The 15,240-nt window shown below is 39.3% G+C and overlaps 1 protein-coding gene across 2 annotated transcripts in view; it reads right to left on the bottom strand.

Annotated features, from left to right (window-relative positions):
- Nucleotides 1–364: 364 nt before the first annotated feature.
- Nucleotides 365–15,240, bottom strand: part of abca1a (ATP-binding cassette, sub-family A (ABC1), member 1A) — a 45,574-nt gene continuing 30,698 nt past the window's right edge. Inside the window, exons 18-50 of one of the 2 annotated variants that reach the window (XM_036564760.1) lie at nt 14,786–14,899; nt 14,512–14,686; nt 14,284–14,415; nt 13,914–14,053; nt 13,678–13,815; nt 13,210–13,442; nt 13,024–13,096; nt 12,730–12,932; nt 12,568–12,616; nt 12,341–12,460; nt 11,981–12,129; nt 11,753–11,877; nt 11,177–11,275; nt 10,814–11,003; nt 10,498–10,592; nt 10,374–10,406; nt 10,042–10,147; nt 9,540–9,614; nt 8,755–8,924; nt 8,486–8,663; nt 8,100–8,215; nt 7,819–7,963; nt 7,582–7,705; nt 6,966–7,095; nt 6,709–6,829; nt 6,481–6,543; nt 6,199–6,305; nt 5,407–5,548; nt 4,855–4,989; nt 4,228–4,331; nt 3,918–4,010; nt 3,268–3,511; nt 365–2,902 (exon numbers count right to left, since the gene is read on the bottom strand). In XM_036564760.1, the coding sequence (XP_036420653.1) occupies nt 2,762–2,902; nt 3,268–3,511; nt 3,918–4,010; nt 4,228–4,331; nt 4,855–4,989; nt 5,407–5,548; nt 6,199–6,305; nt 6,481–6,543; nt 6,709–6,829; nt 6,966–7,095; nt 7,582–7,705; nt 7,819–7,963; nt 8,100–8,215; nt 8,486–8,663; nt 8,755–8,924; nt 9,540–9,614; nt 10,042–10,147; nt 10,374–10,406; nt 10,498–10,592; nt 10,814–11,003; nt 11,177–11,275; nt 11,753–11,877; nt 11,981–12,129; nt 12,341–12,460; nt 12,568–12,616; nt 12,730–12,932; nt 13,024–13,096; nt 13,210–13,442; nt 13,678–13,815; nt 13,914–14,053; nt 14,284–14,415; nt 14,512–14,686; nt 14,786–14,899 (4,262 nt within the window). In that variant the 3' untranslated portion in view covers nt 365–2,761. The remainder of the gene's footprint in view (nt 2,903–3,267; nt 3,512–3,917; nt 4,011–4,227; nt 4,332–4,854; nt 4,990–5,406; nt 5,549–6,198; nt 6,306–6,480; nt 6,544–6,708; nt 6,830–6,965; nt 7,096–7,581; nt 7,706–7,818; nt 7,964–8,099; nt 8,216–8,485; nt 8,664–8,754; nt 8,925–9,539; nt 9,615–10,041; nt 10,148–10,373; nt 10,407–10,497; nt 10,593–10,813; nt 11,004–11,176; nt 11,276–11,752; nt 11,878–11,980; nt 12,130–12,340; nt 12,461–12,567; nt 12,617–12,729; nt 12,933–13,023; nt 13,097–13,209; nt 13,443–13,677; nt 13,816–13,913; nt 14,054–14,283; nt 14,416–14,511; nt 14,687–14,785; nt 14,900–15,240) is intronic. The other variant, XM_036564761.1, reaches the window with a different exon arrangement.

Raw genomic sequence — 15,240 nt, 5'->3', positions numbered from 1 at the left:
CAGCTTCCAAAACACAAATCTGCTGTTTTTTGGTGACCAGCCATAGTGGTCCATACTGGTTTTTCTAGCAGGGAACAGCTGGCTAGGTAGTCAGTACCATCCATTAGTGGCCTGTTGTAATAGTTATAATGCATGTGAGCCGCTTTGCTTCATAAGGGCACAAAAGTTTAATGTCTATTTCATGCTTTTGTAGATTAAGAATATCTTAGCCAATTCTAGGGTTCAAAATCACTGTTGGCCTGTTACAAAAACAAGAATTATTCATGTCAACAGCTTGTGTGTCTTACTGTAGCATTGTGATAAAATGGCACATCAGTGTCTACTGACCAAAAACATCTTCAAGGAATAAACACAACGAAGGAGACTGAATGTAGTCTTTTTTATTCATATATAAGTACAGAAAAGACATAAAAGAGACTAAAATAGCCTTTTAATACTTAAAATGTAAACACATAATTTAACACAAAATGACCATAAGACATTTTATAATAACGTCTTAATCTTCTGTTAAACAAAGAGCATCCTGTGTAGAAACTTTTTAAAAAGTTCAAAAGTCCAGAACAAAACTAGTTCAACAAAGACTGTTATAAAGTGCTTCAATGTTGGACCTATGATGTCAGGCTACAGAACTAGAACTGCATTCAGATTGGAAAGACTCTCTTTTGTCTCTCAAATCGCAGTGAGGATTGTTTATTTGAAAGGAATTGAACTATAAAGCAGCTATGCAGAAAAGAGTATCGGTGGCACTTTGTCACTTTTGGTCACTCTTAGCTTTAGGCTAGCAACAACAGCGCCTCTGGGAGGAGAGCCCATAGTGGTTTCACAAGATAATGTAACGAGACGTCACTGTCGTAAGAAAACAGTCGCACTACTGTTGTATTGTGTGAGATTTTGAATGTTTGGACCGTTTCCATTGGTCCACTCCTTATGAAATGTTTATACGATGTAAAGGGTAACTGGTGTATACAAATGGTGTGGAAAAATGTAAGTTCAAACGTTTAGTTATGACAGTGACGCGGGAATTGAATTGCAAAAAAATGATGAAATTTAGAAAGAATTAAATCCTGAGTTATCAACTCAATTGTGTGCAATACCCGCTGATAGGACAGGTAGCCTACAATTGAGCTGTTAGTCTTCTGGTGCCAGATATGGTCTCATAATGGGAACATCTGGGGGACACCAAAGAGAAATACTAAGCTAAACGTGGGTGAGAACGTAGACTTAATGGGGGGATAAGCTGAGGTTTTAAGGCAGCTCTCAAAGTAGGGGGGGGCTATGTTTTGCCTGTCAGTCGACAGCAAGCCTGTTGTCAGTCTATTAACGGCTGATAAGTCCCCCAAAAACTCCAATTTAGCATATAGATGTGTCATGTGTGTGATAAAAATGAACATTTTAACATTAGCTTGTTTTGCGGGGTGGGTTTTAGAGGAGCCATACCCTTGTCTGCAGCGGATTAAAAGCTTAACATGTTGTCCCCAGATGTCTGTTCCACTATTAGATCACATTTGGCCCCGCAAAACTACTAAGCTGTTAGATGTCCAAGACTATTCAGGAGTAAATCTCTGTATTAAAAAACAAGCATGTGGTGTATAGGCTACTACAGCACGAAAATCACTGACCACAGCGCATGGAGTAGTCTACAATGGTGGATGACATCCAACAGTACACCACACTACAATATGTGTCCAACTAGCTAGCTTGCGCTCTCACATATTAGCCTGACTCGGTGGGCTTGCAGTCACCCGACGCGTACTAGGAACTCTCGTTTGGCACACACAATGTGTCACAACGTTTATGTAATATTTAGTTATAGGCCTCCTTCTCCTCATCTGTTTTTTTTTTTACGATATTTTATCTGTATTTTATTACAAACAAGTAACCTCTCAGTGAAGTCCTGCCATATACCCCCCCATTATCCACCTGTTGAAACTCTCTTGAAAACACAACAGTAGGACACGACAGTACTAGCACTCTTATAACTGGAATAAAGCACATGCTTCGGCTCGCACAGGAGTCCCCCATGCGGCTTCTTTGTAAAGCATGCAGCACACACCTCAAAGAAACCAGTAATTAGCATCCGCAAAACTATTTTAGCCATTTAAGGCAGTAAAACTCCTGTGCTCGAATAAAAATGTCTTGGTTTACATCAGCCGAAATCACATTTGTACCTTCCTCAACTTCTTGTAACAGCTGGTATTTTGTCCTCTTTTCCATTAGTTGAGTGTTGACCGTCAACTCAACCATGAAAGCCTCCTTACTGAACAGCAGTGGACAATCTCACTTTGTGTTTTTGCCAAAAAATAGTTTGATAGTCAAAGAGAGGCTAAAATTGCTGCTCCTTGTAATTGTAAGTCTGTTCTTGAAAGAGATGAACTTAGGCCCTGAATTACAAGTCTTGGTGGCAGTGTCTGATTGAAACTAGGCAGAATCTTCATAAGCACTCTGGTCTGTCGTCGCTACAACACTACACTGGAACAGATAGCTTCAAGTTTCACGCACGCTAATGTTGCGATGCAGCAAGGGGCACCAGGCTCTTCCTTGACAACATCGTAGTGGATTCTTCTCCATTTTTGTTTGTTTTTTTGCATTGATTTGCATTGAGTTTTCTCTCAGTAGTGTGTGGTAAGTCCAGCGCCCTCTTGTGGGCACACACTCCACTGAAGAAGTATAACAAAAAAAGAACTAAAAATAAGTATGAAAAATGACACTAGAGTCTCAAAAAACGGATTTCAGCACATCCGTTTGTGGCAAGTTTGGCGGATCACACCACTGTCTCCTTGGCTTTTTCGTCCATGAGGAAAGAGTTGAGTTGAGAAAAGTCCACCACCACATCATTCTTGCTTATGGAAATGTCTTTAAAGTGGTCCTCGTCACTTTGGTCCTTGGCAAAATTGACGAATACCTAAAAGAAGCAGAGAGAGAATGGAGAAGAGTGTCAAATACAGGTTAAACAAAAAAATCTGAGGTTTTCGAAATATTATAATAAAAGTAGACAGGTTTTGTATTTGCTACATTTCATGTTTTGGTATGAAAGTGAAGGAAAACGCTATTCTTAACTGGTTCTTAAGCTTAAAGTCAAGTTCATGTACATTCAAGTCAAACTCAATTATTTTTAACCAGTACATTAACCCTTGGAAGTGAAGTGTTACTATTGTCGTTAACTATTAATGTTTAATTATTTCAAGAATGTCTGGTTCAGCAATTAATAAGCCAGATTTCTTAGCGACAAACAAATTAAAAGCAGCTCATCCAAACCCATACACTTACTTGGTCTAATGTGGTCTGAGAGACGGAGTAGTCCTCGATATGGAGCTCGTCTTTGTTCTTGGCGAGGATGCTGAAGATTCGTGCTAGAGAAGACAGTGAGGAAGGCAGCTGGTACTGCAACATGTTCCTGTGTTTCTCCTTCAGAATGCTGCCAGGCAGCTCATGCTCAATGAACTGCATCACCGGCTCCAGCTGTGGGTCGGCCCCTGCGACCCGGAGGATTATGGTGTAGCCGTCGCCAAACCTGAACACACAAAACACTGATCAAACACTGTTCTTACTTTGTCTGTTGTCTGTTGTTACTACTGAAGGTCATCTATGATATCTACAAGTATATCTTTCATATAATTATTGTATTCTTCTTGTTGCCAAAACATACTTGACATATCGAACACATCTAAAATTACCATCTAAAAGTATTAAGAACTACACTGTATGTTGTTATTGTATATAAAATAATAAAAATAATTCATATCAAAAGTGATTTCAAACGTGCACTGAATTTAGTGTTTAGTAGTGCTAATATGATTTGGTTGGTGCACTCTTAGAACCAAATTTTAATGAATTCCTAGAACACACGACAATCATTGCTGGCTTCTGAGCAGAAGTCCTGTGGTGTGTTGAAAAGCATCAGTTCTCCGAGTTCCTACCTGTTTTTTAAGTGTTGGACACTGCCCAGGCAGCGGAAACTGCCATTGACCATAATGGCCATGCGAGTGCAGAGGGCTTCACACTCCTCCATACTGCAAAAGAAAAGCAGTGGATTAAGTTAGATATGGACTTCAATCAATCAAACTTTGAGTGACAGTGAAAAGGATTCAAGGGACAAGGGAAAACTGATATAACTAGTTATATGTATATTATTTGACATCACTAATGCAGTTCCAAAATGAGTGTAACTTCATTAAGTCAACTTAAAGATAACGTCATTTTAAGCTGAACTGGCTGTCTCTCTCTTACCTGTGTGAGGTGAGAACGACGGAGCGTCCCTCTTTAATGATGCTGAGGATGCAGTTCCATAACGCTCGCCGGGCCTTGGGGTCCATACCAGTGGTGGGCTCATCCTGTTACCAGAGCAACAATCAGGTCAAGTGTTACCCACAGATTGAGCCAGAATAACAGGCAGAACAGCATGAACAGCAGCAAAATGGTCATGATGTCTCTCGCTCTGCATATTTCCACAGGGACATGGCCAAGCTTTATGTGACAAGTGCAAGAAGACCCACCCAGCTTTAAAAACCTCTGGGAGGAACTTACAGTATCATACAGGGCAAAGACAGTAACAGAAGTCACATTGGTGTTGTTCGGGTCTTAAAAAAGGGATGGTAGCCAATTGGGTTTAATCTTGGCACTGTTCCCAAATGGCTCTGGCCAAGCCAGATTAATCTGTTTTCATGAATGGCAAATGTTAACTTAGATGACCCTAGTTAACCCCCTTCGCCTTTGGCTTATATTCTAGCTAATGATCTTTAGACTTATATTTTGTGGTATTTACATTGTATTTATTAATGTGTTATGCAGCTGTGTACATTATGTCTTTAAGCAAGGGCTCAACCCTTGGTTACTTTATATATGTTTCATACTCACCAAGAAAACCACTGGTGGACCCCCGATCAGAGCGATGGCAGTGGAGAGCTTACGCATATTTCCTCCACTGTAGTTCCCTGCAGCTTTGTCTACATATTTCACCAGCCCCAGCTTACGGATGCCCCACTCCGCCACCTAACAGCAATAATCAAGCATGAAACAATACTGTCAACTAAAGACTGATACTTATTAATAAACAGGTAGAAAAGGATCGATGCATTCATCTGAATGTTTTCAAACTCTTTCATTTTTATTATAATAATATTACATTAACTGTGGACTTTGTGGATTTTGGTAAACTGAGGTTATCTTAAAATGTGAGTCCCCAAAAAGTTTAGTGTATTGTTTTTGATGTTCCACTACTGCACAGTCACATTTGTAATACTGAAATCATACCGAAATAATCGAATTGAACTGGATCATGGTGAAATCTGATGCACTGAATCATTCCCTAAAGAACTGTTCTTGAATCAGTTCGATCACAGCGATGCTTATCAAAGATAAGGTTCCTCACAGTTCTATCCATACTGACTTTAGTTGATGATTACTGACCTCACAAACTTCTTTTTCAGGCACTCCCCGCAGAATGGCGTAAAACTCCAAGTGTTCTCGGCCAGTGAGCAGGTCATTTATGGCGTCGAATTGTGGACAGTAACCCATGTTCTGATGCACCTCATTAATCTCTGTCAGCACACTGAGAAAGAAATCAAGCATTTACATTTAGCCTTTTTCCAATTTTCCAAAGCTTCTTCATAGTTCAATTGTTAAGATGAAAACAGTCATTCGGAGTGGTTTGATGTGAAATGATTCATTCTAGAGAAACTTGCCAAGTCAGAATTGCTTGCAGTGGTGGTAATAAAAACCAGATCTCTTGTCTCAAAGAAAAATATTACATGAAATGGTTACAAATATGCTACTTGATGCCTGAAACATTGTTTTACAATACTTCTGAGACAAATTAATGATAAAGAGATACATGAGGGGAGTTCTAAAGCAAAATAGTCCCCAAAGAAAACTTTTTTTTCTGATTTACCACTATTTTACCATTAGCAGCATTATATGTTAAACTCAGAAGACGTGTCTATATTTGTGTCATAGATGTCACAAACCTTGGTTCCTATCACCACCACTGTAAAGAAATCTGAGTTGGAAAGTTTGTTTACATCTCAAAAAATTACAATTTTTGAAAAATTGTCAGAATTTTTAAAAATTGTTTAGAAATATTAAAGACTTTCCCAATTTTTACTAAATGCATTTTGCATACAGTGCTAAAACAGAAAGTGCAGAATTATTTATTAGCTGTATATTAGGTTACAGACAACACATTGAACTGAATTTGCTTACCTCTTGCCAGCTAAATAGGCCTCTCCATTTGTGATGACAGAATCACCAGTCAGCATCTTGAAGGTGCTTGTCTTTCCAGCACCATTTACACCAAGTAAGCCAAAACACTACAAAGAAAAAAATCATTTGAATAATCATGAACCTAATACAAAAAGTAAAGCTGATTAAAATTTTAAATATGAACCATTCTCAATTGTATATAGGCTGAGTATGCTCAGTAGTAGACTAAAAGCTCACAACTGTTCAAAAAGTTTATAAAGCTCATTGACATTATGTACTTACTTCTCCAGGTGGAATTCCTACACACAGCCTGTCCACAGCTGGCTTTTGTTTCCTTTTATACACCTGCAGGAACATTATATCATCACTTTATTAAGTGTCTGGCTATATTATTTCTGCTGAACCATCAAATCATCACTATATTGCTAAAAACGACTGGCTATATTATTTTTGCTGACCTATCACTTTACAAGGGACTCTTCATATTGCTTCTATTGTCTAAAAGCCTACCTTGGTCAGCTGTCTGAGCTCCAAGATGTCACTGTGTCCACCTCCACTCAAGATCCTTTGCCTTTCTCTGGCTACATCCTCATCTTCCTCACCGATTGGCTTTAAATGAGCACTAAATCCCCTGTACAAACAAAGATAGCCAGTATAGATGTAAATGTGGGTTAATGGCAAGATTAAAAGAAGCAGCTTTATTACAATGTTTCACAATATCTTGAAAAAAAATGCAATAAGCTAACAGCAACTGAGTGGAGTGTTACCTGGCCTTGATGCAGAAGCGGTACTGTATGAGCACAGTGATGAAGAAGAAGACCACACCTTCCACAGCCATAGCAAAAAGGTTTTTGCCCACCATATCCCACGCCAGAGGGGAACGGAACCGATTCTCACCTGAGAACACAAAGGAAGGTTATATTAGAATTTGCCCAAACACACAAATTCTTTTATTATTGCAATTAAGGGTTATATGGATGCTCCTGAAGGTGTTTTTTGTCTTGCGTTATATTAAGGAAAAATAATCTAAAAGTATAGGGGGACATTATAATGCCCTTGTACTGTGCTTATTAAGCCTTCATAAGCCAGTAGCTGGTAAATAACTGGCTGCTTATTACAATATTATACAAATAGCCAACTAATTACAACTACTTGCTAATTAAAACGTAATAAGCATATTACAATATAATGCCCCACTATATTCAATTCTTCTTCCCAACAAATTAAATCACTTTTATATAAGGAGACACCTTCATGGGATCGTTGCCATTTTTTGCGACAGGCAAGTGTTGGTACGCATGTGTAAATGGCTGTTATAAGCAGCTATCAGCTTTCATAAGCTTTAGTGATTGTGTGAATCTGAAATGTGAGACAATATCCTACCGAATCTCTCCAGGGCGTCAGCCATAGCCTGGTTCTTCACCATATCTATCAGTCCTCGGCCCAGACAGAAGTGGGGGAAGATCAGGAATACATTCTTCAAAATGTCATTGATGCCGCCAATCTCCTGCAATCAAAGACATCAGAGAGGAAAGACTTTATCTTGATGTAATTATGACGTTTAGGAAAGCACACTGAAATCAAGTGTGTTTTAGTGAAAGGCACTTGGTCAGTACTTACATTGCTGCCAAAAAGCTCCAATACAAATGTGGACACACTGCCATTAATTCCAATCAGGATGTTGACACTAGTTAGGACCACATATGCAGTGCTGGGTATCTTAAAGAAGAACGATGCTGGGTACATCAGAGGTGTTATGGACCACCTGTATACATATACAGACAGATACAGAAGCATATGAATTAACACTCCCTTGGAGAATAAAACTTACAAGAAAGTTAATTCTTATAAAATGTGCTGAGTAAGAGAACAATGTGCTGCCAGGTTGATTAAAGCCTTACCCATAGAGCAGCAGAAGAAGAGCCAGAACAGGCAGGTTAGTGGAGGAGACGTAGGCCTCTTGTTGGAAGCAGACAAAGATGATGATGACAAGGGTTGCTGGGACTATGTAGTTGCACTGGAGTTAAAGGGACAAGATCAGAGGTATGCGTATAAGCCACGTGTTGCACCCAACTACTCTGGCATTCAATCTGCACAGACAAAGTCTCTACTCCTGTATTACCCAAATACTAGTATTGCTTCTTACTAGTATAACTTGTAAAATTATTTATAACATTAAAAAATTCTTATTACATTAATGTATTTTAAAGCTAACAAGTAGTACCATCTCAGTGCCATTTTAATATTACTTTTGTCTGCTGTCCACAGAAATCCAGTAAGCTCTTACCATATCCCAGACAAAATTAGCCAGCCAGTAGAGGAAAGGCTGCACTCCACTGATAAACTGCATGTGCTTGGCTTTGTTCACTCTCTCCTGGATGAGGAAGACCACAAAGCTGGCCGGGACGAAGGACATGGCAAAAATGACACAGATGGATACCAGGACATCGACAGAGGTGGTCATCCTGGGAAAATAAGGAAATAGTAGCTTGTGATATTTTACTGACAGCAATTTTTAAAGTTCTTTTTTTTTTAACTGAAATTGTCTTTACTCACAGGGCCACTTGTGAGAGCTGCTCTTTGGTTAGATTTAGTGGGTGGTTAAAAGCTCTGATGGCAAACTTGGCAGGGTCCAGTCCAGCGGGCAGGCTGGCACGCAGGATGCCGTTGTTCATCACATTGAGGAAAGCTCCGATGCTATGCCAGCCTTTGTTATTGAACCAAACCTGCACGAGGACAAAAAAACGAATTGTTAGTGAGAAAACACATAGTAAAGTAAAGGTGGAGTAAAGACACCTTAGTTTATAACCACAAAAGCTGCACTTTAACTGTATTGTACAATTCAACACTTGTTGGTTTACAATATGTATGAATAAAGCTACAGTGAAGGTATTGCTAACAGTGAGTCTCCAATCTTCTACTTAAATAATTTTTTTCTGAACAGATTTAGTTTTTCTAAACAGTTTAGTTCTTTGATCACAACCACTATGAGGAAACCAAATTACATATGCAGTGCTAGTGAATAAAGACTTTTACTGCAGCTCATTTAATAGTATTACTGATTTGGCCTTAGTTGATAAGGACAGCTTTGTTGAAACTAAACAATAAGCAATTTTGCTATAATCAGCCATCACTAGTTGTATTTGTAGAACCAACTGTCTAAGGACATATAAGGAATAGATATATAAGAAAAAGATCCCAAACACACAACTTCAGCCTGAGGAATGCTACCTCTCTTACACAAGCATACAGTACTTTCATTAAACCCAACAAGTCAAAACATCATGATATTTATGGTATCAAGCACAGACTATTCCCAAACATAAAACAAGTCTTCTGACCTTGACATTGTTCTTGGTATCCAGGCCTTGGATGAAGCCAGATAGGCTTTTCAGAAACCTGTCAGCTGCAGTGCCCTGGAACCAAATCGCCAAACTGGTTTAGTAAAGTATGACTGACCGAAACTGTCAGTCACTACTGACGATCTGTTAATGGTTTGATTCTTTAATAAAATATTTGTCAGTAGTTGAGCTCTGTATGAGTATTTAAATAACATCAGAACCTGAAAAAACCTTAAGTCCAGTACAGTGCATGTTCTTGCCATTTTATTCAGTAACTACAGAGAAAAGCATTTAATTTATTTGATTCAAATATGCGCACCATCTTCACACAAATAAAATATTTTAAATCAACCCGATTATTGCCAGAAGGAAGTAAACTGAAATGATGTGATAGGATTTACTCTTATGGAAATCAGATACACATTTGAATCAAGCAAAATCTGTGTATTTATCTTGTAGGAAATGATCTATAGGATATTGTCAGACACAAGCTGAAACTCACCCTTTCCAAGCTGAAACGATGGCGGATGTGAGAGATAGCATCAGTGATCTCATCAGCAGGGGGCAGGGCCTGTGAACTTCTCGCACCTAACGAAAATCCACCATACCTGTGGACAACCAGGGCAGAGGTGTCAATGAAAGAGTGACAAAATCCATTACTTTTATGAAGATTAGTGGTTATATATGGTAATTTGTCAGTAAATGTGTCAGTGAAAGAGTTATAAAATCCAGAAATCAAGGTTTTTCACACAACAGGAATGTTACAAATGATATAGTATATCATAAAGACATCACAACATAAAGGCATTTTGAAGTTAAAGCTGATATACATACCTGAATTCATTGACCCAGATCTTGTTCTTCAAACTATAAAAACAAAAAACAGCTGCTGTTAATATGCATAATACTTTATTGGAGTTAAATGTTCTTCATAGTTTCTTTGTCTCCATTAACTTACCTTTTGCCAATAATCTGTGCATATGTTTTCACCAAGTAGTCTGAGATATTTCTTCCAGTCAGATTTTGCAAAGTGTCTGTGCTGCTGACTTTAATCTACAGACAATAAATGAAAAAAAAGGTTAAAAAGACAAAGCACAAAGAAAAACACTATATTATATATAAAAATGAGGGCAGGGATTTATCTACTTCTAGGCTAGTTATAGTTATGTTGAAACTTATTATTCCATAACTATTACAAATTATTTGGTAGCAACTGTAAAACTAATATGTAGTTAACCCAGTTTAAGGGGTTAATGTAATTTTTGTGTTTTTACCTGTGGTGGTGGTAGACCACCTGCTCCTGGTGGACACTCTGGCAGCATCTTCTTTTTCTTTTCACAGCTGCATTCACAAAGAGGTGAAGGGTTCTCCATGCTCCAGTTCCCTGTCACAAACATGTCCCGCACTGTCTCAGAAACCTCCTGCAGGGCCCATTCCTCTTCTTTAACCGGACAAGAGCTGCCTCTGTTTTATAGAAAATAAAGAATTAGTCATTCACTTCTGTAAGTTCTGTAAGCTTACAGACTTCTGATTTCCTCCATTAGACAAAGCCTGTATTTAATGAGAAGATGAATTATGTTTCCACCTTGGTGCTATAATACAGATGTCTGACACGATTAGAAGATTTCAGGACTTACACAGACTTTCCTTCCTCTGCACATCGTCCACTGTAGGCTGGTTGATCTGTTAAGGTTCCAAGAAGCTTGCCTGTGTGCATGTCCTCTGGGGCATCATTGCTGGAGTATAACCATGATTGTTAGCGTCCTGAAGATAGTTTCTTGGCTTATGCAGCATTTACATTACAGTTTTTATTGTTTTTTTCCTCCCGTTGATAACAAGGGATGAAAAGGTAATGTAATAAATGAGTATGAAAAATTAGTATGAATTGCCATCAGGAGATATTATATGAGTATCGGACAATATAAATACCAATACCAATATATTTTTTTAACTACTAAGCTATAATATCAGATTGGTACCATGTACATAGCATATTGGTTGAAATTTGTAATTTTTAAAACAATATTAGGTCTGTGTGTTTCAACAGGACTCAGAACTATCCTACAACTTAACATGCACTTTTACTCTAGGAAGCTAAATGTGCTTACACACCCCCAAAGCTAATAGCTAATAGCTGGCGAGGGAAGCAATTCGCTTCACTATTATGAAACTGCAGCCTTACTCTTCGAATTAAATGTTGTGGTGGGTTATACCTGATGAAGGTGTACTGCTCTTCATACATGCTGGGCTCCAGCTGTAAGCTGGGGTATTTCCCAAAGGGTGGAACAATAAGACTGAAGACCAGGGCAATGCAGACAAACACAGCCGGCAGCACGATCTGGAAAGAGCAAATTTGGTTGGAGATATCCTATGTATTTGTGTGTAAGTGTGAGAAAGTGTTGTGAGCCCATATAATAAATGTTCTGGGATGATGAACTCACCTGAGCAAAGAATCCTTTTCTGGAGCGTCGGGCATACAAGAAGCGTTTCCAGAGCAAGGCCACAAACTGCTGTCTCTTCAGACTCCAGCCTTTTACTTGGTATGAGCCTTTTCCGTCAGATCCACCCAACCAGTCCGTCTCACGAGATTCTGGAGATGCAGCATTACACATTAAATGTGTGAGCTAAATTCTCACTCTTAATACCTTTTATTTTTTTCACTTGGCAAACTGTGGCCAACTCACATACTCATTTCATGATTTGACAGATGAGATGTGATGTATGACATAATTGCAATATACTACTATTATACTAATATATACTAAGATGGGAGTGAAATGAGGGATGGGTAACAGAACTACCTGGATCACCTTCTGAGTCATTGAAATCAAAGCTATCATCTTCAGTGAATGGTTTCAGGCAGCTCTGATGGTCACCACCAAATGCATGTCTACGGTTCCTTCTGGGAAGAATAGTGCCATCTGGAAGTGAAATGATCAGAGAAACGAATTCATCAATGCATACTATTATGCACAGTTACAATGCATGCTCTACAGTGACTTCAACAAAAGAACAGGTTTGAGCTTACCTGACGTTTCAGCGTCAACTCCATTGTCCTCTGCAACTTTGAGGAAAATCTGCACCACAGAACATTAACATTATATCATACTGTTACATATAGTGGACTGAATTAAACCAAGCATCAAAAGCCATTCGATCAATTACAATAAGGACAGTAATACTGAAGTACCTCTTCCAGGGTTGTGTCTGAGATCCCATAGCTGGAGATACCAAGGTCAGTGAGGCGATCATCAATCTCATGGAACAGTTCCACAAAGGCTCCGTCTTTGGCTGCTTCATAAGGCAACACATATGTGATCTCATGACCTAGATCCTCTACCAATCTGGCAGATGGGACATGCTTGAAGATGACATTAGAGATGAGGGAGATATCTGGAAAGGAAATGAAGATAAAAGTAAATCTCTAATCTCATAAAAAATTTCATTCTTAGGAAACCATTCATTTGAAAAGTAAAATTCTTACCGATGGTGGTAGTTTCACTTTCATGGTCACTGCCCAGGCCAGCATCAGAGCTGCTTTCGGAGACACTGTCCTCCTGAATGGAAAAAAAAGCATGTTCATCGTTTTTCATTCTATTAGGTTACTATATCATTAATGCCCTGTTTACATAGCAACTTACTCCTATTATTTGGTTGAATGGATACCCACCTTCTTGAGGCTGTTCTTGGAGTAGGAAACAGTGCTGCTGGAGTTATGGCAGGAGCTCAGCGAGAGGTCAAAGTCCCTCTTGACCAGAGTCAGATAGTATCCAGTGCCCAGCTGTGTCTTGAGGAAAAGGGAGGAGCCTACACAGCACAGCTTCCCGTGGGAGATGATGGCTATGCGGTCGCCTAAAATGTCTGCCTCGTCCATGTGGTGGGTGGAGAGGATGATGGTTCGACCTGAAATTGTGAAAACCACTATTTGCAACTGTATCGCTAAACAAGTAGATGATTTAATTAGCAATGATTATGCTATGTATAAATGAGGATCAAACATTTTATATGCTTTAAATAGCTAGAATGACTACAACGGACTCAATACTCCTTTATACTCCATTCGCCAAACAAAGGACCCAAAGGATGAAGTAGAAAAGTCCATATTTTAAAATGTAAAAGAAATGTCCATATTCTATACCTTGACGATACTTCAGCAACAGATCCCAAATGCCCCTGCGGGCGTATGGGTCGACTCCAGCAGTGGGTTCATCCAGGATCACGACTTTCGAACCTCCAACGAATGCCAGTGCTACCGACAACTTTCTTTGCATTCCACCTGTAATGGAATCAATACAAATTATACATTGCACTGCGACAATGGTAATAGTGCTGCAGTGTGTTTAGCAACAGAAATACTTTTTGCCACATGCTTACCCGACAGCTGACTGGTGCGTGATTTGCGCTTGTGAGGCAGGCCGAGGTCTGCTACAATCTGATCCATCTCGGACTTCACCTTGTCCTCAGAAAGACCTTTCAGCCGAGCATAGAACCAGATGTGCTCTTCCACTGTCAGCCTGGAGGCCAACCAAGCACAACAAGTTCAAACACAACACTCATAGCTGGGTTTATGGCAGCAATTCCAAGCAACTGAGATGCTAATTGGGTTAACTGAGATATATCAAGTATCGTGTACTTGTTGTTATAAATTTATACTTGTTGTATTGTGTGCTTTACTGAGTTATGAAACAAAAAGTAATTAAACTGATGTTCAGTGTTCAGCTTAACAGAGAACGGGATTACGCACATGCTGAAAAGGACATTGTGCTGTGGGCACACGCCCAAATTCTGACGAATGGCGCTCAGATCCATGCGGATATCCTTGCCCATGATGTAGGCCGTGCCAGACGTCGGGGGGAACAGGCCAGTAAGAATAGACCTGAAAGAGAAAGCATTTAATACAAAATATTGCATATATAACTCATCAATTCTAATGTGATATACTGATTGATATATATAATATTAGTGGTCTTACATGGTGGTCGTCTTTCCTGCTCCATTGTGCCCCAGGAAGGATGTGATCTGCCCCTCATAGAAGCCCAGAGTCAGGTCATCCACTGCCAGCTTGTTACCATGTCTGTACACCTTCACCAGATTCTCAATGTAGACACCAGGTTCCAGATCAGCTGGTACCTCCTCAATGCATATTGCTTTAAGGAAACACATCATTCATTTAGGCTCAGCCGCAAACTCATTTCATCTCATATTATTATAAAAGAGACTAAATTCAACTGTTTTACAAGGCCTACCTTCTGCATTTTCCTTCTTGTTGGTGGTTGGAGGTGAAGTCCAGCCACATTTCTCTCCACACCAGTAGGACTTAGTGAAGGGGAAATACCATGGCCGAGGAATGCCATATTGACCTTAGGGTAGACAGAAAGCATTTAAGAAATGTTACCAATGCACAAAACTGAAACAATTTCAACACCACACACTCCTCCTATATTTAGCCCAGTCAGTCATACAGGACCTGTATAATTCCGGATACTATTATAGTTGCAGCTTCCGCAATTAAATGACTAGGCACTGCACAGCACAGTGATAATGTGTGCTGATTTATGCTTTCACAACAGTGAAGATTTGTGAATTATCAATAATTAGATTTAACACTGATGTAATTCTGAGTCACCACCAGAAAATAACATGACTGCTTATGAGAATACTCCAATGCTTTTCAAGCTAATCTCTGTGTCTGCTGTGTCTG

This window comes from Colossoma macropomum, unplaced genomic scaffold, assembly GCF_904425465.1.
Source record: "Colossoma macropomum unplaced genomic scaffold, Colossoma_macropomum, whole genome shotgun sequence".
In the NCBI taxonomy this organism is placed as follows: Eukaryota; Metazoa; Chordata; class Actinopteri; order Characiformes; family Serrasalmidae; genus Colossoma; species Colossoma macropomum.
This window is presented reverse-complemented; position numbering and strand designations above follow the sequence as displayed.